Consider the following 22,275-nt stretch of genomic DNA (forward strand, 5'->3'; position numbering starts at 1 on the left):
CCGGCGTCCATCTGGTCGGCTGTGGAGCCGAGGTGGGTGGGGGAGGTCCAGGCTGAGGCTCTGTCCAGTGTCTTGTGCACAGGGCTGGGGTCTCAGGCCAGTGGAGGACGATGCCAACTGACCCCCTCATGGGCCCCAAGCATCGCCGATGTACTTTACTGGGCTTCTACTAGGAACCACAATTTGCTGCCAAGAAATTCCCCAGAAAAGGAAAGTGGAACCATGGTGGAGCTGTGTCCTCGTCTGTGGGGCTCGGAGCTGGGAGCTATGCTCGCTTTAGCGCTGCGCCGCCTCCCAGGGTGAGCTGAGGATGCTGCTGGGTGCCGGGCAGCAGCTGCTGGGAGGTGCAGCACTTAGCGCTTCTCAGCCCCTGCCCGAGCAGACGTGGAGCCCCAGGACTGGAGGGGCCAGAGCTGCCCCAGGGCCAGCGGGCCCAGGGGAGGCGGGCAATGGCCGCGGGCGCCACTTCCCAGGTGCCCAGGTGTGTGTGCAGGTGTGCACTGGTGGAGCAGTGGTGGGAACCGGAACGCTGAGAAGCCTGTGCCCACCTCTGCCAGGCTGCTCTGTAAGCAGGGCTGAGGTGGGTGGGTCTGAGGCAGAAAGAGCCCCGGAGCCGTGCGTGGGGATCCAGTCCCGGGCGCGGCGAGCAGGAGGCACTTCTCCAGAGGTGCCTGGTTGGGGTGGCAGGGGGCACAATCCTGCCGGCCAGTGAACTTCCTCCCAGCTGTCAGCGCAGCCCGCTCCAGTTGCCTCGCATATCTACACCCGTCACCCTAACCAGAATTCCACTCAAGCCTCAGCTTTCTGCAGCGTCTCCAGGACCTACGTGCAAAAAGTGGCGTGGCAGGGCCACACAATAGCTTCCACCTGCCACCTTCAAGGAGAAGCAAAGAAAGCTCAACTGTTACTGGTCACCGTTTTCAAAGTTGACTAGAATGATTCCTGCTTACTGCTTCCAGAATCTTCCAAGCATGCTTTCCTCTCCCTCCCCAGGGAACGAGGCTCTCTGCTCCCTCCCCTGTCTCCCGTATGTTGCTTTTACATCCTTTCTGGGGGCTCAGCTCCCAGCACCTCCATGTTCCTGCCACTGGTTTGGGAATTTGATCACTTGGTGGACAGCCTGTCCTCACGTAGAAGCAGCTCCCACCTGCTTGGTGCTGGCGGTGATGAACCCCATTTTACAGATGGGGGCCCCCAAAGGGCCAGAGACCTTGGGTTCTTGGGAAGTTGCCCCGCTTCCTCCTCAGGGAGAAGTCGAAGCCCTAGTCCTCTCAGGGCTCTCCTGCAGCTGGTTCACAGCAAACGAGGGGCAGCACAGAGTAGGTGCCAAATACTAGCAGTTTCCCCCCAGCCCGCCAAAGACCCGTGCGAGGCACCTGCCACCTCCTTGATGACCAGGTCCACTCTCCTCCATGTTTATACCCACAGAGTAATAAGGAGGCATTTCCAGAAAACAAGGAGCAGCTGTGTCCAGTCCCAGGGCTGTGTGGGGCCCACGAGTGGTCGGATTCTGTAAACGGCATTCGGGGACACATACCAAAAATGCAAGGAGAAAAAAAGATGATGGATGTGGCAACAGTGCGCTAGATCTGCCTTCAGAATTCAAACCTCTTAGAAGAAAAAGTGGTTCAGAATGCAGGAATATTCATTTCCTGTTTTTATTGTTGGTTACTTAATGACCTTCTTTTGAAATGCCGCAATTGTAGAGGGCTGGTTGTCATGGAAACATGGAGTGACGTGCAGGGAATAGGTGCACAGTGCGTTTCTTTGTCATGTCCAGCTGATACATTCGGCCTCTGCTTAGACGTGTGAATTTATGTGAGGAATTAAATATTAACTGGAGGGATTGCCCTGGAGAGAGGCCGTGCACAGGGGAGGGAAAAACACGAACTAGGACAAAGCAGTGCCGTGCCGTGGGCCCTGTGGCCCCTCTTGGGAGGCGAAGTGCGGGAGAAGTCGACTTGGGGCTGGCAGGGTGTCCTCACTTTCCTCAACCAAGGGCCTCCAGCGCAGGCGTGCAAAGCAGTCTTTATTGCACATGGGTCTGCACTGGGAGTTCTATTGGGGCCCTGAAAGACCCGGTTGTGATGTGAATAATTACTCAGTAGTGAGCTCATTTTCAAAGTTGGAGCACTTAAATACCAAGCCTGCCCAAGGCAGACTTCACCTGGACTTGCACCTCCCTCCCTGGTTTGGGCTGGCTGTGTCAGGGGGCAACAGGGCGCCAGAAGCCTGGGAACAGCGCTCAAGTTAGAGGGTGCATTTTCTCAAAGGGCTCATTTCTCTGGTCCCTGAAACATGGGGCTGCTGACTTGGTTTCCAGAAAGGTGGGGCTGTGTGAATGGGATGTGCCTCCTGCTTTCTCGACATGCACCAGCACGGCTCATCAGCAGCCATCACGTTTTCCTTCTCTGACCCTGTGCTTTTTCAAACCCTCAGAAAATGAGTTCCGGGGTGAGCTGCTGAGTCAAAGGTGGACACGCGAAGACAAGGCCAGTGGCTGCAGGACCTCAAAAAGCCTTCTGGGCAGACACAGCAAGGTGAGGCACTCAGAGGGTAGGGGTCTGCGCAGAACCCCTCTGGGGCCCCCCGATAAGCTGTCCATGCAAAGTTCTTCTCAGCTCCCAGGCATCAAACACAGAGTCCAGATCTGGCGAAAGATAAATGGGAAATAGGACAATCAATGTTCTGATCACTTTAACACTAAAGGAAGGAAGATGACTTGGAATTGAATGAAACTAAATAGGGAGAGAATGTGGCCCAGTGGTTAGCTTCCCATGTACGTGGACCTGGGCTCAGTACCTAGTACCTCCTAAAAAAAGGTAAAAAACCCCAAACAAACAAGCTAAAATGGCAAATAGTTTTATCTCCCCACCAGACCCCTGCTTTGAGGCGTGATCACATGTGAGCTCCACAGTGTACCCCTGTATTCCATTCTCCATTTATCTTGGGCTGGGTAGAGTCCCATCAGGCTCTGAAGGCAGATGTGGCTGGCAGATGTGCATGAGGTCTGCTGACCTTAGTCTATTTCAGTCTTCCTGGGGGAGGCAGAGGGTGCACGCCCTTCTCAGACCTGAGAGCCCTGTCAGCCATGTGATTCTTGTTCTCTAGCCACACCCTCGTTCTAGAGCCTCCCGCTGACCCACTCAGGTGAAGCCAGGCCCTTGGGGTCTGGCAACTCTTGGAGATGGAAATGGAGGTGGATTCTGACCTGCCACCTCCATGACATGTAGAAACATTCTCCATCAAGGGTGGTGCCAGGGTGCAGATGGGGAAGTCCGCCTTCTTTGGGGTGGGAACCTCGCTGGAGGGTGCTTATATTTTATTCTCAAAGCTCAACATTTTTCTTTTGAATCTTGTGACTGGAATGTGCACTTATATGGTCTGTCTTGCTAAGCCCCTCCACTCATATTTTTATTCCAGTAAGATTATCAGTACCCTGCTGAGCCATATTGGAGCCTGGGACAAAAAAGAAAATCAGCAATACTGGTCCTGTCTTTTATTGAAAACTTTGATATTGGTTAATTGTGGATTTCTTGCATTACTTTTGATTTAAAAATATTGCATTAAAATAGTATGCATTTTGATACCTGAGTTTTTGGTCCCCTTTCAACTTTGCACTGAAGAAGATGCCTCGTTCACTTCACCCTACTTCAGCGCTGAGGACTCAAGGAGAGCTCCTTTGACATGAGGCCATTTGGCCATCAAAGTCACCTGATTGAAGGCCATTGGCCCTGGGTGAAGGGCTGTTCCAGTTGTCTGGGATGGGTAGGAGCACTGGCCCTCCCTGTGGCCCTGGAATGACGTGCTCTCGGGCTCCAGGACCTGCTGTGGACCACATGTGACTGTTCAAAACCCACCACTGTGAATAAGCTCAGAGCCCACTCAGCCTCTCTGGCAGCATCGACACTGTCCCTTTCCTGGTTTCAACTTGAACAGAGAATGGTGACTGCTCTGAATGAAGAAACAGCAGTGAAGAGTGGGTAGGAGGCACTGTCTGTGAAAGGGCTGATATCCCAGGAGGATCAGGGCTGGCAGGGGTGCCTCTTGAGGGGGCTGGGAAGGTGCAGGACGTGGGAGTGGGGGTGTGCAGAGAGCAGCACCACGCAGCTTTGCCATCTCAGATCCAGGCCCCGGAGGCCAGGGTGATTGGGAAGGGAGGGGAACGGCGCACCCCGAGGCGCTCACAGGCTGCTGCGAGCCTCTGGTTTCAGCACCAGCATGTGGACAGCGCCAGGTGGTCCAGTGGCTGGAGTTGGGGGAGGTAGGAGGTGGAGATTTGGGGAAGGCCTGGGCACCTGCATCGATGGTAGTTCCTTACAATCCTTTTTGGCCTTGAAGAATAAAATATTTGGGTGCTGCAGATCTAAGGCATCCAAGAGAAATCTGGTGATAGGAAAGGTCCTGCCAGCCTACCTTCCTGTCCCCCCACCCCGAGTGAAGCCTCTGTCAAGGACGACAGGGCAGATGCTCCTGCTTAAGGGGGAGGTACGGCTTTTCTGGCCGAACTCATTCAACATTGCTGCAAAACCCTGGGTGGGTAGAAATTCCACTTACGCTGGAGTTTTTAACAGATGGAAGCAGACATGGCTTTTTCATTAGGACTTCTATTGTAGAGCTGTGATTTGTGACCTTGGGGTTGGAGTGAGCCATGGTCCCATGTCGAAGGATGTCAGGAGAGTCTCCTGAGATGTGAGTTTAGTAACATCGCATGGTGGTGTCCTTTCTACAGCCCAGGGAGAGGCAGGTGACAGCCGCTGGTTTATTCAGCTGTCAGTAGGTTGCACAATGGGTGGATGTGAGAAGTTCAGGCATACAGTGGCCATCTCCCAGAGGAGGGGCCAGAGGCTCACTGCGAGGAACTGGGGTGCTGGAGTACTTTAGGGTGCTTAGAAAGGAGGCAGGAGAACGTCTACATCCTTCAGTAGGAGCCTGCTCGGAGGGCAGTGATGGCCGTGCGGCTGCAGCCTGGGAGGGGGGAGTGCGGCATCCCACTGGAGTGTTGGGGGGCAAGGAAAGTACCCAAGCCATGGTTCCTGCCAAATGCCAGTACTCCTCTTCCCTTCTCGCCTCCCATGTCTTCCCTGGGTTCTTCCTCCTGGGCAGGGGCTGCCTGTGCTTCCTGGGAGTCAGGCAGTGGTCCCTCTTCTTCTAGGTCTACTCAGAGGAAAAGAGTCATTCCAGAAGCTCAAGCCTCCACAGGGACACTGGGCGCTGGCGGCTTCCAGGGCTTTCTAAGCTTCGTGGCTGTTGGAACACACATTTTAAATGAAGTAAAACCTTAACCTGCCTCCTCCTCCCGCCCAGGACTGGGGGGTGCCCTCCGAGGTCTCAGGAGGCCCAGACCCCTGCCCCTGGCTCCCATGCTCCAGGACCTGCTCAGCCCCCTCTGATCACTCCTCGCTGTATTCCAGGATTTCAGAGACATCCATTCATCTGTCCGTCCTTCTGGCGGTTCGTAAATCGTGTGTACTGAGCACGTCCGTGTTTTCCCGGGGAACGTAGTGCCCTGTCCTCTTAATGCAGGAGAGGGAACAATGATCTGGCTGGCCCAGATCCAGGCAAGGGCCAGGAAGGAGACAAGCAGAGGAAGGCGAAAGAGAGGTGGCTGAGGGGCCTGGAGGGAAGGCACAGCCGCCTGAGGGTGCTCCCAGCTCCCCGGGTCTGGACGCTCCCATCTGGGAATGTCTTCCTGAAACATCTTCAGGTCGTCGCCCCATCCAGGCCCCCGAGCCTTAGAAGCCCCTGCCACCTGTGTGCACCCCTGCCCGCCCCCACCTTGGTGACCCACCTGAGTGTCCTCTCAGCTCCGCTCAAGGTTGTCCTCCAGGAAGCCATCCATCCTACCTCATTCACACCCATCTCTCGCTTCCTTAAAATCCTTGACTTAGGCTTACACCATGCACTTGACTCTGGGAGGCTTTCAGCTACAAGTAACAGAATCCAAATAAAAATAAGTAAGGAACGTTCATTGCTCCTCCGACAAGAAATCCCAGTGTGGGTGGCTCCAGGCTGGGCATGCCAGCCTCTCCCCACTCTGGGGTTTGCATCCCACTGGCCACAAGAGGACAAAGCTCAGAGTATCCTGGATCCCCGCACCCCGTTTCCCCATTAGGTCCTCTCAGCTGCACTTTTCTCCACTTCCATCACCAGGAAGCTTCAGTCCGATCAGCTGAAGCCTCCCCAGCCTCCCCGGGTCCACACTGGTCTCCACAGGGCTCATGGAGGAGCCGGTGCCAAGCCGGGGTCCCCAGCCCGGGGCAGGAGCACATCTCGGGCTGCAGGGCCAGCACCTCCCAGTGGCCGAGGCAAGTTAGATGATGGATGAAGAGACAATTCTCTCTGGAATGGTGCAGCAAAACAGTGTATTGGCATTTGCAAGTGACCTTCCTGCAGTTTTCATGTTTTCCTCTTGAAATACTATTGCAAGCGAAGAAACGGTTTACAGGGCATAGGGAGGCGTGGAGCATGGTCTGAGCGGCAGAATCAAGTTGATATGAAAGAAACAGGAAGTTCAAATGTCCCGCTTGGCTGAGAGTGTCGGGTCCCACAGCGGAGCGGGAAGTGGCTGCCCTGCCCTTGGCTTGGCTGTGACAAAGGGGCCTTTTCACCCTGCAGGCTGGAGGCCTCGATCCTGGATTATATAAAAACAGGGACCTGCTTGGTGTGTGCTGGGTTCAAGTAAAGGTTTTTGGAAAAATAAATCTATGAAATTTTGGGAAGTGACTCATTGCCTTTGCATCAACGAGCTTCCCTTTAGGGCCCCTGGAGTTGCCATAAACCCCATGAGTATCGTGATCTGGTGCTGTGTGCTGGGTGCCGGTGCCAGGTGCAGGGTGCTGGATGCCATGTGTTAGGTGCTGGGAGCTGGTTACTGGATGTTGGGTGCTGGATGCTGGGTGGTGGGTATTAGGTGCAGGTTCTTGATGCCAGGTGCTGGATGTTGGATGCTGGTGCCAGGTGCTAGGTGCTGGGTGTTAAGTGCAGTGTGTTGGATGACAGTTGCTGGGTGCCGGATGCCAGGTGGTAGGTGCTGGGTGCTGGATGCTGGATGTTGGGTGCCAGATGCTGGGTGCTGGGTGACAGGTGTTAGGTACAGGGTGCTGGATGTGGGTGCTTGATGTTAGGTGCTACATGCCAGATATTAGGAGCTGGGTGCCAGATGCTGGGTGCTGGATACCAGGTATTAAGTACTGGGTGCTGGGTGCTGGTACTGGGTGCCAGATACTGGATGCTGGATGCCAGGTGCTGGATGCTGGGTGCTGGGTGCCAGATGTTGGGTGCTGGGTGCTTGGTGCCGGGTGCTGGATGCCTGGTGTTAGGTGCAGGGTGTCTGATGCCAGGAGCTGGCTGCTGGGTGCTGGATACTGGGTGCTGGATGCTGGTGCTTTGTGCTGGATACTGGATGCTGGATACTGGGTGCTGGATACCAGGCATTAGGTGCTGGGTGCTGGATACTGGTGCTTGGTGCTGATTCCAGGTGTTAGGTGCAGGGTGTTGGATGCCAGGAGCTGGGTGCCAGCCAGGTGTTGGCATTGGATGTTGGGTGCTGGTGGGCTCTAGCCTGGATCTGCCACAGGCAGAAACTTTCCATCTACTATGCGGGGCCTGCCAATTTTGGAGTCAAGAGGACAGCAGAGAACCCATCTTTGAAGTGCTGAGTTCATCCAAGACGGAAATGACCTAAAATGGCTGGCGGTAGTTTTTTTTACAGCTCTGCCTCCCACCTGCTCTGCAGCCCACCACTGATGGTTTCAAACAGCTCAGAAATCAAAGTCCCTGCTTCCTCATTGGAATCCATGTCACCCAGCTCTTCACAAACTCATTCTAATATTTAAGAGCCTGATATTTCCTCTGCAGTCCAGGTGCCCCCTTTTAAAGTCAAAGCTACATGCATGAAGAGAACTTTGTGCTGCTTGACCATTTGATCCAGGTAAGTTGCAGATAGAAATGTGGTTGGCAAGATAAATGCTGCAGCCGGACACACAGTCTGCAGGCAGCACCACTGCACGTCTCTGCAACCTCCTTATTCTCTGCTTTTTGAATAATTTATCTACAGGAAATCCAAATTGCCAAGGCTCGCTTTAACCTAGCAGATTGCTTGCCAGTTTCCTTGGGAAAACTGACAAAAAAAAAGAGCTGTAGATTGCATTTCAGCTGAGCACAAGTGCCTGGCAATTAGCTCCGTGGTATGGCTTGCCTAAGAAGGCGCCAGCCAGCTCCCTGGCTCAGCGCAGCACATTCGAAGGCGCCTGAATGTAATGAAGCCCCTTTGACACCTGCTCCTCTCTTCACTTTCTATGTGAGCCATTGGTCCGTAGGGAACCTCTGCTTTAAAAATAGGAATTGTGGTAATAGTCTTCTGCACTATTTATTGGAAGGTGGTAATGAACGCAGGGCTCTGAGCACTCGCTCCATGGCCCCTAGTTGACAGGATGCATAAATTATGCCAGGTTTTGATTTTTCTCCTTTAACAAATCACACCAATCGTGTGTTAGTGCTGCGGCCGCGGGGTGCACGTGGTGAATTCCATCTTCCTGATTTGGGCAATTCCTTCTTCCTGCTGGCACCTTGGAGACCTGCCTTGTGCTCTCAGGGACTGAAGCACCACTTGAGCCAGGGCCTGCCTGCCTGGTCCTGCAGTCCATCCACCCCCTCCTGCTGTGCCCTGGGGGTGGGTGCCCTGGGGGTGCCAGCTCGCAGGGACAGGGCTGAAGCTGGCCAGTGCCCTCGCCCCTGCGTGCACACCCCAGCCCCACTCCCCAAGCCTGGACACCCCGGCCTGGCCCCTCCCCTGGAAAAGTGTCTCCCAAGCTGAGCACACTGGGGCCTCGTGCGCTGGGGCCCTGCCTGCCCCGGTTTGTCACGGGGGCTGCCAGACGAAGGTGCTGCGGCGACGACCCCTTGTTGCCCCTCCGGGCGCCCGGCACGTGTCTGGGGCCGAGTCCCTCCTTCACAGGAGCTTGTCGAGGCACAGCGCCTGCGCTGTCTGGGCTCAGGCGGGGCGGCCAGAGGTGTGGGGTCTGGTGTGAGGGCTGGGAGGCCTGGCCTGCCTGGCCCTGGAGCCACCACCCGACTTGGGTCACGGGCCACATGTGGCTGGTCTGAGTTGAGATGTGAGCACAAGGTGCATGCTGGATTTCTAAGTGTTAGTACAAAGCAAGAATGCAAAATACACCGTTAATATTTTTTATATTGATCATGTGTTGAAATGACAACATTTTGGATATATTGGGTTAAATAAAATTTGATATTAAAATTAATTTCAATTGCTATTTTTTTTTAACCTTTCTAATGTGGCCACTGGAACTGTCAGAATCACCCGCGAGGTGTGGTCGTTCCTCGTGGATGGTGCAGCCCTCCAGGCTCCTCTACTGCTGTTTCGTGCACCTCCACGTCCAGCAACACAAGCTGGACACTCCTCCCTCTTGGGGCAGGTGTGGACAGGGGCTCGGTCCCTGAGCTGAGGCCACCTCTTGCTGGACTCGGTCTGCAGCAGGATGTTTTAAACACCCAAGGTGCCCTCGCTGCTGCTCAAAGGCGCTTTCTGGGACCTGGCGCTGTGTGTTCCTACCAGGAAGGCCCTGGTGGGTGCGGGTAGTTAGGTGGGTCTGGGGGCTGGCCCTGCTCTGCCTCGGGCCTCGAGGGGCTCGCAGTGTGTGGGCTCCCAGGCAGTGGCAATGGGGAAGAGTAGGGGGCAGCTTTCGTGGGGGGCCAGGGGCCGAGAGCTGGGAGGTGTGGGCTGGAAACTGAGGCCCCGGCTCTTCTGGATGCCCAGTGGCGCCTCCTCCCTGCCCTGCCCCAGCCCTGGCCCTGGCCTTCCTGATGTTCCTTGTCCTGCTGGGACCACAGCTCCTGTGCCTTCACTGTCAGAACTGCAGGCGGACAGCGTCCTCGGCACCTGCTGGCCCCAGCTGGGCCCTATGTGTTTCAGGAGCTGGGGGCTGATCTTCCCCTTGACATCAAAGCTGTTTACTTCTTGCAGATGAGCTTAGAGAATGAAGACAAGCGAGCTCGCACACGGTCCAAGGCTGCCCGAGGTGAGTCCTGCCCGTCGGGATGGGCCGCCCAGGCCCCGGCCACTGCCCCTTGCAAGTTGTAAAGGCTGCTTCCCCTCAGCAAAGGCTCGAGCTCCCCACATGCCTATCCTCCAAGCGCGGCACCTGCTTTCACGGGAGTCTTGGGGGCCTGACGCCTGTCCAGCCCCTTCCGTCCTTGGCTGCTGACTGGGGTTTGGAGGTGTTGGGATGGACCTGGGGCGTGGGATGGGGGTGCCGTGTGCTCTGGACATGCTGCAACCTGCTCTGCGGGAGCAAGCCCCCAGCCGCGGCCAGTCGGCGGAGGGCACACACATGCTCCCACGCCATGTGGTCTCGGTGTGCGCCGGGTTCCAAGCGCCTCCAGGCGACTCCCCCTCAGACTGCGCGGCAGTCCACCCGTGGCCCTCGCCGGTCACCTGGGACGGTGGGCCCAGCCGCGGGCCCGTGCCTCTCTCCTCTGTCCAGGTTTACCGGGCGGGTCATGTTCCTTGCCAAGCAGACTTTCCCTGCAATGAGAGGAGATGCACCCTTGGCTCCAGGGGCAGAGAGCCTTGAGCGCAGGGGCAGGTGCTCCGTGAGCCCTTGGAGGGAATTCCCAGGAGGCAGGGGCCTGGGAGAAGCAGCCATGTGCAGGTGTCTTCCGGCAAAGCTAGTCTCCGGGCTTGGCCTGGTTGGGTGCTGGGAGCCCCGTGGCTTCTCTGCCCTAACTCCCACCTGTGCTTTTCTCTGTCCCTCTTCTACCAGCACCCCCGGAGACCACAGGTGCAGACCTCAGGTAAGGACGTGTTCTCATTAGCGTGGGATTCACCCGGCGCCCTGTGGCAAACACTGTGGGCTGCTTCCTCAACCCGATGATGTCCCCACCATCCCCAACCCTGGGTGGGATGCTCTAGGATGGACACAAACCCTCCCGCCAGCCTCCTTCCCGACGGAGGCGTTCCTCCTTGGCTATGCCCAGTTCTTTTTATCCCTAGTCTGGTCTCTGCCCTGGCCCCATCATGTGAGTGTCCCAAGCCCAGGACAGGACACCGACCTGCTCACACCTAGTCACCAGCAGGGCCCGAGCCTCTCCTCGACCCTGAAATGGTCAGCAAGGGCTGCAAGTGTGCCCAGCAGCCAGCAGGGAGGGCGCAGGCTCGTTCCACCTGCAGCTTCCTCTGGGCTGGGACGGAGCCGCGAGCCATGACCCAGCGCCCGAGCACGGCCTGATGCTTGCGCCTGAGCGTGGCCTGACGCTTCCAGACCCCAGCAGAGTCCCGGCCTCACAGTGGCGGAAGGTCTGCCACCTGGAGACCAGCTCCTGGGGGCCGTGGCGCGCCTACCCACGCCTGCTGGCTCTCACCGCGGGTCTTGCCTGGGTGCTCCTGCTCAGGCCAAGCGTGGGTGTGCGTGTGCCCAGCAGTGGGTGAAGACTGCTGCCCCCACATGCCCCCTCCCCTGCCGAGGTGGTGACAGGCACTTGGGCTGAAGCACAGGGAAGGACGGGAGGTGACGCTTGTGGAGGGCTGGTCTGGGCACCCCGTCCAGCTTTCACCGGTTCCCTGCAAGGCCAGACCTAGCAACCGACCAGGGCCTCGCCTCCAGGGCTGACCTGCCCTCCCAGGGGCAGCTCGCCGTGCTGCCCTGCAGCCGGGCCACGTCCTGGTGCTGGGTGGGTGACAGTTGCACCTCGGTAGAGATTCCTCTGCGCTTCCAGACATCCACGTGGGAAGCAGGTGCAGCCTGGCTGATGGGCTGCTCTTTGCTGCTCCCTCGACCTGGCCCCAGAGCACACTTTTGCCCATAACCTGGCAGGCTTGATGGTCTCTGCCCGTCCTTTAGGAGGAAAGATTCTCATCAGACTGATCAAATCTGGGGTAGGAGCCACCTGTCCCCGCTCACCGGATAGTAGCTGAACGATGGCTTTTGCCATCTGGGCACATGAAGCCCAGAGGCAGAGGGCCACAGGGTCCCCCAGCAAGCCCCAAGCAGAGAAGGGGCAGGAGGCCAGGGGCCTCTCCAAGGGCAGGAGGCCAGTGTCCTCTCCAAGGGCAGGAGGCCAGGGTCCTCTCCAAGGGGCAGGAGGCCAGGGTCCTCTCCAGCACTCGAGGCTGCAACGCGGAAGCTGAGGGCCGGGGCGAGTGGCCTGATGGCACCCATGCTCCGGGCCTGGTGCCCGAGGCTCCCTGTTGGTGGGGGGATAATCGAGGCTTGGAGGGCTTGAAGTTGTCCAGAAAATCACATCTGACTGCTTGCTCAGACCCAGCTGGGCTCCGGTTTCTGGCCCTCGGTTCCCAGGGCTCCCCGGAGCACAACTTCCCGAGGCAGGGGCTGGCACGGTGCGTCGTCCCTGTGGAAGGGCAGGTGATGACGACACCGAGCAATGCTTGTGGCAGCCGGCAAGCACAGAGGACCACATGTGGTGTCTGCCTCGGGGACATCTTGGGGACACTGGGGGAGCGGGGCACTGTGCAGGGAGGTTCTGGGCCTTGGAAACAGCAGGTAACGTGGATGATGGGTGGCGCAGTGGCGCAAGTCAGGAAGGCCAGCCTGCTGGTTCGGCCCGGGTTTCCTGGGTTAAAATGCAGGAGAGGGCACCTCTGGGCAGGCTTGTTGGTTCAGAAGCTGCGGGAGGACTGGGCTGCTTCCCCGTGAGCGCCGAGTGACAGGACAGCGAGCCTCGGGCTGAGGGTGTCCCCGGGAGGCTGCAGCCACTTCTACGTGAGCATCTGGATTGCGTCCACCTTCACCAGCTTACCTGGAACTCGTGAGGCCCCGAGGCTTTTAAATGGAGGAATTTGGGATGAACGTGGTGCCGTCCAGTGTTGAAGCAACATCCCGTGGAAAATCGATGCTTCAGGCCCAATGGTACAACGCTGTGTCCAGGGTCAGCTAAGGGGAGGGCCGCTGTGTGTGCTCACGTGTCTGCTGGCAGCCAAGCGGCACGCAGCGTGGCCGTGGCTTGTGGTGGGCCGTGTGGGCATGGCGGCACGTTCTGTGCAGGCTGTGCTTGTCCGGCCCCTGGCTCCTGGCACTGGTGGAACAGTGGGGAGGGGCCTGCAGGGGCCTTGGACATGAGCTGTAAGGTAAACACCAATTTGTGAAATGCCTTGAAGGAAGACGCGCCTGTGTGGCAACCGTGCACAGAGGATTTACTTCGGGAAGAGGCACTAGAGACCCGTGTCCCCAGACCTGCGCATGCCCGGCCCTCCGCCCGGCCCCAGGGAGACTCCTGTTCTCCAGGCGGTGGCCGGGGGTGTCGGCAGGGCAGCCGTCAGGCAGTGGCAGGTCCTGAGCCCACGGTGGGTTTCGCTGTGCACTGCATGTGCACTCGGAGAGCCTGGGGGCACCCTCCCCTGCTGCAAGGCGTCCTCAGAGGCTCAGCACGAGCTGAGGGAGGTGGCGGGCGGCACCTTCTGCTGTCGGCAGTGACTGAGCCCACCGAGGGCATCGGAATGGAACGTGGACAGAGCGTGGATGCCAGTTCTGGGAGGGACGACCGGCGCACCTGCCCCTCAGGGCCGGGGGCTGGGCCGGCTCCTCTCCTGCCTCGGCTTCCTGCTGCAGACAGACGCTGGCCAAACCTCTGTCCTCCCGAGGCGCCGACTCCAGTCCAGTTTCTCACAAGAACAGGCCTTGCCGGCCGTGCCCACACCGAGCTGTCACCACCTGGGGTGGTGCGAGGCGCCAAGTGGGGACCAGCGCCTGGACCGGCCGTGCCTGCCCTCTGCCCCCGCCAGGGCAGGAGGCTCGTGAGGGCCGTGCCCGTGCCCCTCGCCCTGTGGCCCTGACCCCAGCCGAGCCCGGTGGGGCGCTCCGTGGACGCACGACCCTGGAGGGCTGCCAGCACCGAGCCTTGTGGGGGCCACCCTGGAGGCTGCCACCTAATTGCCTGATTAACTCAGGGATTCATCGACTAATTGGGGCCTCGGCTCCAGTCCCAATGACAAGGAGCTTTTTGTGAAAAGTCTCAAAACTGGAGACAACAGGGCGCAGTGATTAGGATAAGGCCAGCCCACAGCAGCTCCTCTCCGTGCGAAAAGGAAAATCCTCCATAAAACGGGCGCGCCTGCCTGCCCCCCTTCTGGACTCTCTTCCCTCTCGCCCGGGTGTGGCTTTGAAGCGGGCCTTCCCACCCCCAGCTGGGGGCCTTGGGGCAGCCCCTGAGGCGCGTACCCTGAGCTCTTCCGCCTGGGTGACCCCGGGGACCCTCAGCTGTTACGCCCTGGACTTGGGGCCGCGACTGCCGTGGGAAGTGCCTGCCGGGGGGGACCCTGGAAACGGAGGGGTCGATCGGCAGGTGCCCAGCTGTAGGGGTCTTGCTGGTATCTGTAACTAAACATGCGCAAAACTGTAATGAGCCATTTATTTATTTAAGTGGGTTAGTTATTTCATTAATTTTAGCGAACTGCTCGCAGCCCCTCTGAGAGGAGTGGTGCGGGTGCTCTGCCCCCGAGGGCGATGGCTTGGGGGGCCCCCGTGCTGACGTCTCCTCCTCCCCCGCAGCTGCCCCACACCAGGGTGCACCGGCTCCGGACACGTGCGGGGGAAGTACTCCCGGCACCGAAGGTAAGGCTCTGGAAGGGGGTCTCGGCACGGGGCCTGGCCCTCTGAAGCCCCCGATGGCGCCCACAAGTGCAGCCCTGTGCTCGTGGGAGCGCCCGCTGTGGGGGCAGCAACCCCTAACTGCAGGTGTGGCTGGCCCAGGGCGCTAGAGCGTGTGGTTTCTCGAGAGACGCTGAGATGCAGTGAAAAAGCACCCCTGGGAAGGGGCGGCCGTGAGGGGGACGCGGGGGGCACAGGCGTCCGGGTCTCACGCAGCCCGTCCTCCAGTCTGCAGAGCTGCCCGCTGGCCAAGAAGAGGAAGCTGGAGGGCGCCGAGGCGGAGCACCTGGCGTCCAAGAGGAAGTCCCAGCCCCTGCGGCTGGCCCTGGACGAGGGCTACGGCGTGGACAGCGACGGCAGCGAGGAGGCCGAGCTGAAGGACGCCTCTGTTTCGGGTGAATCGGAAGGAACTCCGGAGGAGGAGGCCCACCGCCCAGGCCCAGCTGAAGGTGCTTTGTCGTCTTTCTCCCGGAATAAAGGGCGCTTGGTGCGCCTGGGGGCTCGCAGCCTGCAGGCCGGGGAGGGGGCTTGCGTCTGGGCGAGTGAAAGGGCCGCAGAGAAAGGCCTTCCTGAGAACAAGGCCGGTCTTGTCCGGCATGTGCCCGGCTTCCTGGGAGAGGGGCTGCTCGGGGTCCGCGGGCGCGAAGGGGGTGTGGCGTGGTGTGTGTGCCGGGGGTGTGCCTGTGTGTGCCTGCGTGGGCTGGAGATCCCGCTGCCTGGTCTCCCTGAGCCGCCTGGGCTTGGGAGGACCTGCTTGGCCCGTGGTTTGGCAGGTGACATGTGGGGGCACCTGGGAGGAGCTGAGGTCCCTGCTTGACCCCTTCCTGTGGGGCCCACTGGGACTGCCACACAGGCCCCAGTCCTCGGTCTGTCTTGTGCGAAGGTGGCCACTCGCCCCTGGCCTCTGTCATTGGGCGGACTTGAAGGGGCTATGATGGATTTTTATTTTGCTTTGGAAGCCCATCAGTGAGGGTGCCCCCTGCCCCCCACCTGGACATTGGCTGTGGCGGAAGTGGGCACCTGGCCCTTTGGGGCAGCACATTAGGGTCGTGGCCGGGGGTCCTTGTCGATCAATCCCACTGACCTGAGCCCAGTAATCCTAGTTATTGTTGCTGAAGTTATGAAATGAGTTTTAAAAATAAGATATGCACTTTGCTTGGGGGAGTATCTCGATTTTGTAAAATGGAGTTTTACCTAAGTGAGCAAATACACGTTCGTTTACCAAAAATATCAATGCCGTCCTCGGCTTTAAAGCTTTCCCCGTGGTCACCCCTCCTGGAGGAAGTCCCCCGCCTCCCGGGTTCAGGCGGTGGGGCTGAAGGAAACGCCAGCAGGCTCTGCCTGCGCCCACACTGCGTTCTGCTTTGCGCAGGGAGGGGCCCCGCGAAGCCGCGCTGTGGAGCCAGCCCTGCGAGCAGTCCCGCCGGCTCCTCCAAGGGCAGCTACAGCAGCTATCAGAAAATCATCGCCTCGTCTCTCTTGAACCTGGGCCAGATCGCGGACGACAGCCTGCCAGGGGCGGACGCGGGCCAGGCGGGCACCAGCACCGCAGCCCTGGCTCAGGAGGGGGCCGCGGACGGGGCCACCAGTGACGAGGACGAGAGAGACGTCTTCGTCCAGCCGGAAGATGCTGAGGAGGTCGTCGAGGTCACCACCGGGCGGCCCCAGGAGCTGCGCCCCGAAGCCCTGGAGGGCAGTGCCTGGGGCCAGTGCGGCCAGCAGGGGGGCAGCGAGGACCCCGAGGAGGAGGAGGAGGACGAAGAGGAGGAGGGAGAAGAGGACGACGAGGACGAGGACGAGGACGAGGACGAGGACGAGGACGCCACCCCCGAAGTGATGTGCGAGGACGCCCCCCGTGCCTCCGCCCACAAGGCCCCTGAGCACCCAGAGCCCCCCAGCCCCAAGCCCGAGCACCCCGTCGTCGTGGAGGTGCGTTCTGACGACGACAAGGACGACGGTGCACACTCCCCGCAGTCGGCCGCCACGGACGTGTCTGAGATGGACGACGTGATGACTCGTGGCAACCTGGGCCTCCTGGAGCAGGCCATCGCCCTGAAGGCGCGGCAGGTGTGCGCGGCCCGCGAGCCGGGCGGGCAGGGCCAGCAGGGCCAGCAGGGCCCGGGCGACGGGACGGCGAGGGCCCTGGACGCCTCGCGGAGGAGCTACTACAGCAAAGGTAGGGCAGGGTGTGGGGAGCCGGGGCGGGCGGAGGACACGCCCCCAGGCCTCCAGGTGGGCGGGCGGGAGGCCAGCACCTGAGCGGATGGCAGGTGCAGGGGCCGTTCCTCACCGGCACCTGGACGGGAGGTGAGCTGGGCCCTAGTGCGAGGAGCCCGCTGGAGGGGGTAGGAGCGGGGAGCCGTGCCGGCAGAGGCTTGGGCTGACACCGGCCGCACCTGGATGTGCACCTGCCTTCCGGTTTGCACAGCAGGGCTGGGGCATCCCTGCCCTCTCCAGGAGGCAGCCTGGCCAGGCGGGCCCCAGGGGGCGTGGGTGTCTTGCTGCTGGCCCCGCCTCTGCCTCAGCCGTGCAGGGTGAAGGAGAGACGCCCCCAGCCTCACGGAGTGGCCCGTGCCGAGGCGAGGATGGTCAGGTGGGCTGCGGGGAAGGGGCTGGAGGCAGAAGGACTCCTGAGACCAGGCCGGCTCTGCCCGGTCTGCCCATCTCAAGTGTCTGCTTGACCTGAGGGCTGGGGACAAGGGCTCAGGATCCACTAAGGACAGGTGTCCGGGGCTCGGCCCTGCTAGCCCCCTCAGCCTGGTGCCAAGGGCCCTGCCTGCACCTGGAGCCTCTTTGCCAGGGACCGGGGAGCTGGTCCAGCCACAGCATCTCCCCTCCCAGCTCTGGTCAGAGCTGACCTCTCTTGGGCGGAAGCAGCAGCGGGAGAGCAGGGAAGGAGCTGACAGAGAACCAAGGCTGTCCGCTGCCCCTGGGTACCAAGTCGATGCTGCAACAGGAAATGAAGACGTGGGGGGCTCGGGCCCCAGGGGGCCACTTAGCCAGGCTTAAGCTGGACAGAGCTCAGGGGGACCACTAGCTGGAGGCAGAGTGTCAGGACAGGTTTTCTAGGAACAGTCGTGCAGGATAAGAGAGGCTCAGATGATTGGTATTGAGGGGTCAGGGCTTTGGGTGAGACAGACTTGGGGTGTAGCTGTTGGGCCGCACGGACTCAGGAGACACAGAGATGGAGGAGGTTCTGCTGGATGGTGACGCAGACCTGGGGTGGGCACTGAGGCCCCGGGCGGAGTGCCAGTCATGGGGCAGCTGGCCCAGATCGGGGTAGACGCTGGTGGACCCTGTTGGGGAGTACAGACAGAGACCCCCAGGAATCGACACATGAGGGACTCAGGGCAGTGGGAAAGACTTGGAGAATGCAGGCGCAGGGTGTCCTGCCTTCAGGGGTAGACTCTGAGGGCAGGGGTCCAGGGTGAAGTAGGGGCTGAGCTGGGAGCTGGGCAGGGCTGGGTCAGGGCGAGGGGGCCATGCTCATAGGATGCTGGTTTCCAGAGACGGATGCTGGGGCGCACATGCAGGGTGGAGGGATGACCCTAGAGTGCCCAGAGCCGCTCCTGCCTGGCCTTCCTGGGTGGTGGCAGGTCTGAGCTTGGCCTGATGACCCTGGCACCCTCCAAGGGGGAGAAGTCTGCCTGGAGGAGCCCGAGGTGGTGGCCATGCCCCGGGAGCGTCTTGCGTCCTGGCCAACATCCCCTCCTGGTCCCCACACTTGACAGCACCCTCCCCTGGGTCAGGAGGCAGTAGATGGGCTCAAGAACTGATATTTGGGTTTGAGTCTCTGCCCAGTCACTGTGAGTCATGCAGCCGAGGGAAAGCCACTTACCCTCTTTGTCCTCCTTGTTTCGGAAAAATCACAAGGACAGGTGGGCAGCGGCGTCACGTGCCTCGGTCCATGCAGAGGCCACTGTGAGGGGCTCTTGCCGGCTGGGTCTGCTCCCCAAAGTTGGCAGGTTCCACGTGGTGCCAGCCGCAGGGAGGAAACAGGAAGGTGCAGCCACCACCCGAGGTTCTTTCAAAGCACTGTGTGTCCTGCTGTGTGGCTGGCATAGGCCGGGCAGTGCTGGGCTTCCTATTTCCAGGGCAGCTGGCATGGACCAGGCTCTTGAGGGAACCCCCCTGCCCTGGATTCCCGGGCGGTGGATCATTCTTTTCTCTGGATGCCACCCACCCCCTCTGCTTGTCACCTACCCCCAGCTGCCTTGCCTGCCACCAACCGATGCTTCCTGTGCATTTCAGACCCTTCCAGAGCTGAAAAGCGCGAGATCAAATGTCCAACGCCAGGCTGTGATGGCACCGGGCACGTGACCGGCCTGTACCCACACCACCGCAGCCTGTCGGGCTGCCCCCACAAAGACAGGATCCCCCCGGAGAGTGAGTGGCCACCCCAACCACGCCCAGACTGTGGTGCTTGGGCAGCGTCCTCAGGGAGGAGTGGACTCCCTGGCCCTGCCCGCCTTTCGCTACCCCAACAGCTAAGCCCCACCTTGAGAGCTGCGGCCTGGGAACCCACCCCAGGCCCAGCTGTCACCTTGAGATGCTTGGGCCACAGCCACGGAGACTGTCACGGACACCAGAATGACCAGAGTTAGGGGAAATGGGTGTAGAGGGGACTGCGGGGGATGGGGAGAGGGCAGAAGGAGAGGAAAAGGACAGCGCAGCAGCTAACTCCAGCCGTGAAAGCCTCAGAGGAGAAGGACACTTGTCTCCACTTTTAGGTCAGAAGCAGTAGTTGTGAAAATTAAGGTAAGAATGTAATACACTTGACAATCAGATGGGGCTCAAGCAGTTGAGCACCTACCTCCCACATGGTAGGTCTTATGTTCAGTTCCTGGTGCCTCCTAAAGAAGATAAACAATGAGCAAACAACAAGCAAAAACAACAGGGAGGACAGCAAGCCAACAACGAACAGACAATGAGCAAAAAGAAACAAATGAGCAGGGAGCAGATGGTGGCTCAAGCAGTTGAGTGCCTGCCTCCCACACGGGAGAGCCTGGGTTTGGTTCCCAGTGCCTCCTGAAGGAAAAAAAAAGAATGTGATATACCACATAAATAGAAAAGAGGGGAAAACCCCACATGATTATCTCAATAGATGCAGAAAAGGCATTTCATGAAACCCAGCACCCATTCTTGATTAAAAACGCCCAGAAAACTAGGAAATTTTCTCAACATGCTAAAAGGTCTTTAAGAAAATAACATAGCTAACATCAAACTCAATGGTGAAAGATTGAAAACTTTGCCCTAACTATCAGGAACAAGACAAAGATGTCTACTTTCACCACTGCTACTTAACATTGTACTAGAAGTGCCAGCCAGAGCAATTAGGCAAGAAAAAGTAAAGGCATCCAAATTGAATAGTAAGAAGTAAAACTATTTCTATTTGCAGATAATGTGGTTTTATATATAGAAAACCCAAAGGAATCCACAAGAAACCATTTGAGCTAATAAATGAGTTCAGCAAAGTGGCAGTGTACAAGATCATACACAAAAATCAATTGTGGGGAAGTGGATGTGGCTTGAGCAATTGTCCTTCCGTCTATCTTATGGGAGGTCCAGGGTTTGATTCCTGGGGCCTCCTGGTGAAGGCAAACTGGCCCACACAGGAGTGCTGGCCTGAGTGGAGAGCTGGCGCAGTAAGATGAAGCAACAAAAAGAGACACAGAGGAAAGACAATTAGAGGTGCAGCAGACCAGGGAGCTGAGGTGGAGCAAAGGATTGAGAACCTCTCTCTCACTCCAGAAGATCTCAGGATTGGTTCCCAGTGCTGCCTAAAGAAAAGACAAGCAGACACAGAAGACTGCACAGCAAATGGACACAGAGAGCAGACAGCAAGAGGGGGAGGTGGGGAGAAATAAAAAATAAAGAAATAAATTGTGTTCCTATACATTAGCAATGAATAACCCAAAGAGGAAATTAGGAAAACAATTTCATTTACAATAGCATTTAAAAGAATAAGTTATCTAGAAATAAATTTAGCCAAGGATATAAAAGACTTGTGCACTAGAAACTATAAAATCCTGCTAAAAGAAATTAAAGACCTACATAAATGGCAAGATATCTCATGTTCATGGATTGGAAGAGTTAATATTATTAAGATGTCAGTTTTACCCAAAGATTCAAGGCACTCCATATCAAAATTCCAGCAGCCTTTTTTGCAGAAATGGTAAAACTTATCCTCAAATTCATATGGAATGGCAAGGGGTTCCAAATAGCCAAAGCAATATTGACAAAGATAAACAGGGTTGGAGGAATCACACTTCCCAATTTCTAGTTGTACTACCAAGCTATAGTAATCAAAACAGTAAGGTACTGGCATAAAGATAGACCAATAGACAATGAAACAGAATCAAAAGTCCAGAAATAGATCCTCTACTATGGCCAACTGATTTTCTTACAAGAGTGCTGAGTACATGCAATGGGAAAAAATGGTCTCTTTAAGAAGAGGGACAACTGGATATCCACATTATGCCGTATAGAAAAATAAACTAAAAATGGATCAACAACCTACATAAAAAGCTAAAACTCTAAAACTCTCAGAAGATAACATGGGGGCAAATCTTCATGACTGGGATTCAACAATGGATTCTTAGATATGATACCAAAAGAATGAAAAACAAAAGAAACAATAGATAAATTCGACTCCTTTAGAACTTCTTAAAAGATTTTGTGTATCAAAGTAAATTATCAAGAAAGTGAAAAGACAGCCTGTAGAATGGGAGAAAATAGTTGCAAACTATATATTGGATAAGGTTTTAATATCCAGAATATATAAAAAACTTCTGCAATAAAAAGACAAACAACCCAATTGAAAAATGGGCAAAGGACTTGAACCAATATTTCTTCAAAAAGACATCCAAATGGCCAATAAGCATATGAAAAAATGCTCAACATCATTAGCCATTAGGGAAATTAAATCAAAACCACAATGAGATACCACTTCATATCTGCTAATATGACTATTAAAAAAATCAGGGGAAAATAACAATTATTGGTGAGAATGTGGAGAAATTGAAACTCTAGTGTGTTGTTGGTGGGAATGTAAAATGGTATAACCATTGTGGAAAGCACCATGGTGATTCCTCAGAAAGGTCAATATAGAATGAACAAATGACTTGGCAGTTCCACTCCTAGGTATACACCCGAAGAAAGTGAAAGCAGGATCTCGAACAGATACCTGTACTAATGTTTGTAGCAGCGTTATTTACATTAGCCAAAAGGTGGGAAACAACCTAAGCATCCATCCACAATTGAATGTCTAGACAAAATGTGGCATACAAACAATGGAATATAACTTGGTCATAAGAAAGAATGAAGTTCTAATACATGCTGCAACAGAAGAAACTTGACAACATAATGCTCATTGAAATAAGCAAGCCACATAAGGACAAAAATTGTATGATGTCACTTCTGAGAGACGTCTAGAAACAGCAATTCGCAGAGATAGATGGCAGGTTAGAGGTTACCAGGGGATGGGAGGAGAGGGGAAAGGAATATTTGGGAAAAAGTTAAGTTTAGAGGTGCAAAATGCAGAACAGCTGGAGTTTTAAAGCTGAGTTGGGCTCTGTCGGGGGTCAGGAGTCACACAGGGTGGGGTGTGGGTGGGGGCAGCCTTGAGGGACTGAGGCTCTTGGGGCTGGGG

At 57.2% G+C, this 22,275-nt stretch overlaps 1 protein-coding gene across 2 annotated transcripts in view; it reads left to right on the forward strand.

Moving 5' to 3' along the window:
• MYT1 (myelin transcription factor 1) overlaps positions 1–22,275 on the forward strand; it is a 91,529-nt gene that overhangs the window by 15,757 nt on the left and 53,497 nt on the right. For both annotated transcript variants that reach the window (XM_004464920.3, XM_004464922.3), the window contains exons 2-8: positions 2,440–2,540; positions 9,986–10,040; positions 10,785–10,815; positions 14,526–14,588; positions 14,853–15,073; positions 15,997–16,800; positions 18,876–19,010. In XM_004464920.3, coding sequence (XP_004464977.1) covers positions 9,986–10,040; positions 10,785–10,815; positions 14,526–14,588; positions 14,853–15,073; positions 15,997–16,800; positions 18,876–19,010 — 1,309 coding nt within the window. In that variant the 5' untranslated portion in view covers positions 2,440–2,540. The remainder of the gene's footprint in view (positions 1–2,439; positions 2,541–9,985; positions 10,041–10,784; positions 10,816–14,525; positions 14,589–14,852; positions 15,074–15,996; positions 16,801–18,875; positions 19,011–22,275) is intronic.

The sequence above is a fragment of the Dasypus novemcinctus genome, chromosome 24 (genome assembly GCF_030445035.2).
Source record: "Dasypus novemcinctus isolate mDasNov1 chromosome 24, mDasNov1.1.hap2, whole genome shotgun sequence".
NCBI classification, from domain to species: Eukaryota; Metazoa; Chordata; class Mammalia; order Cingulata; family Dasypodidae; genus Dasypus; species Dasypus novemcinctus.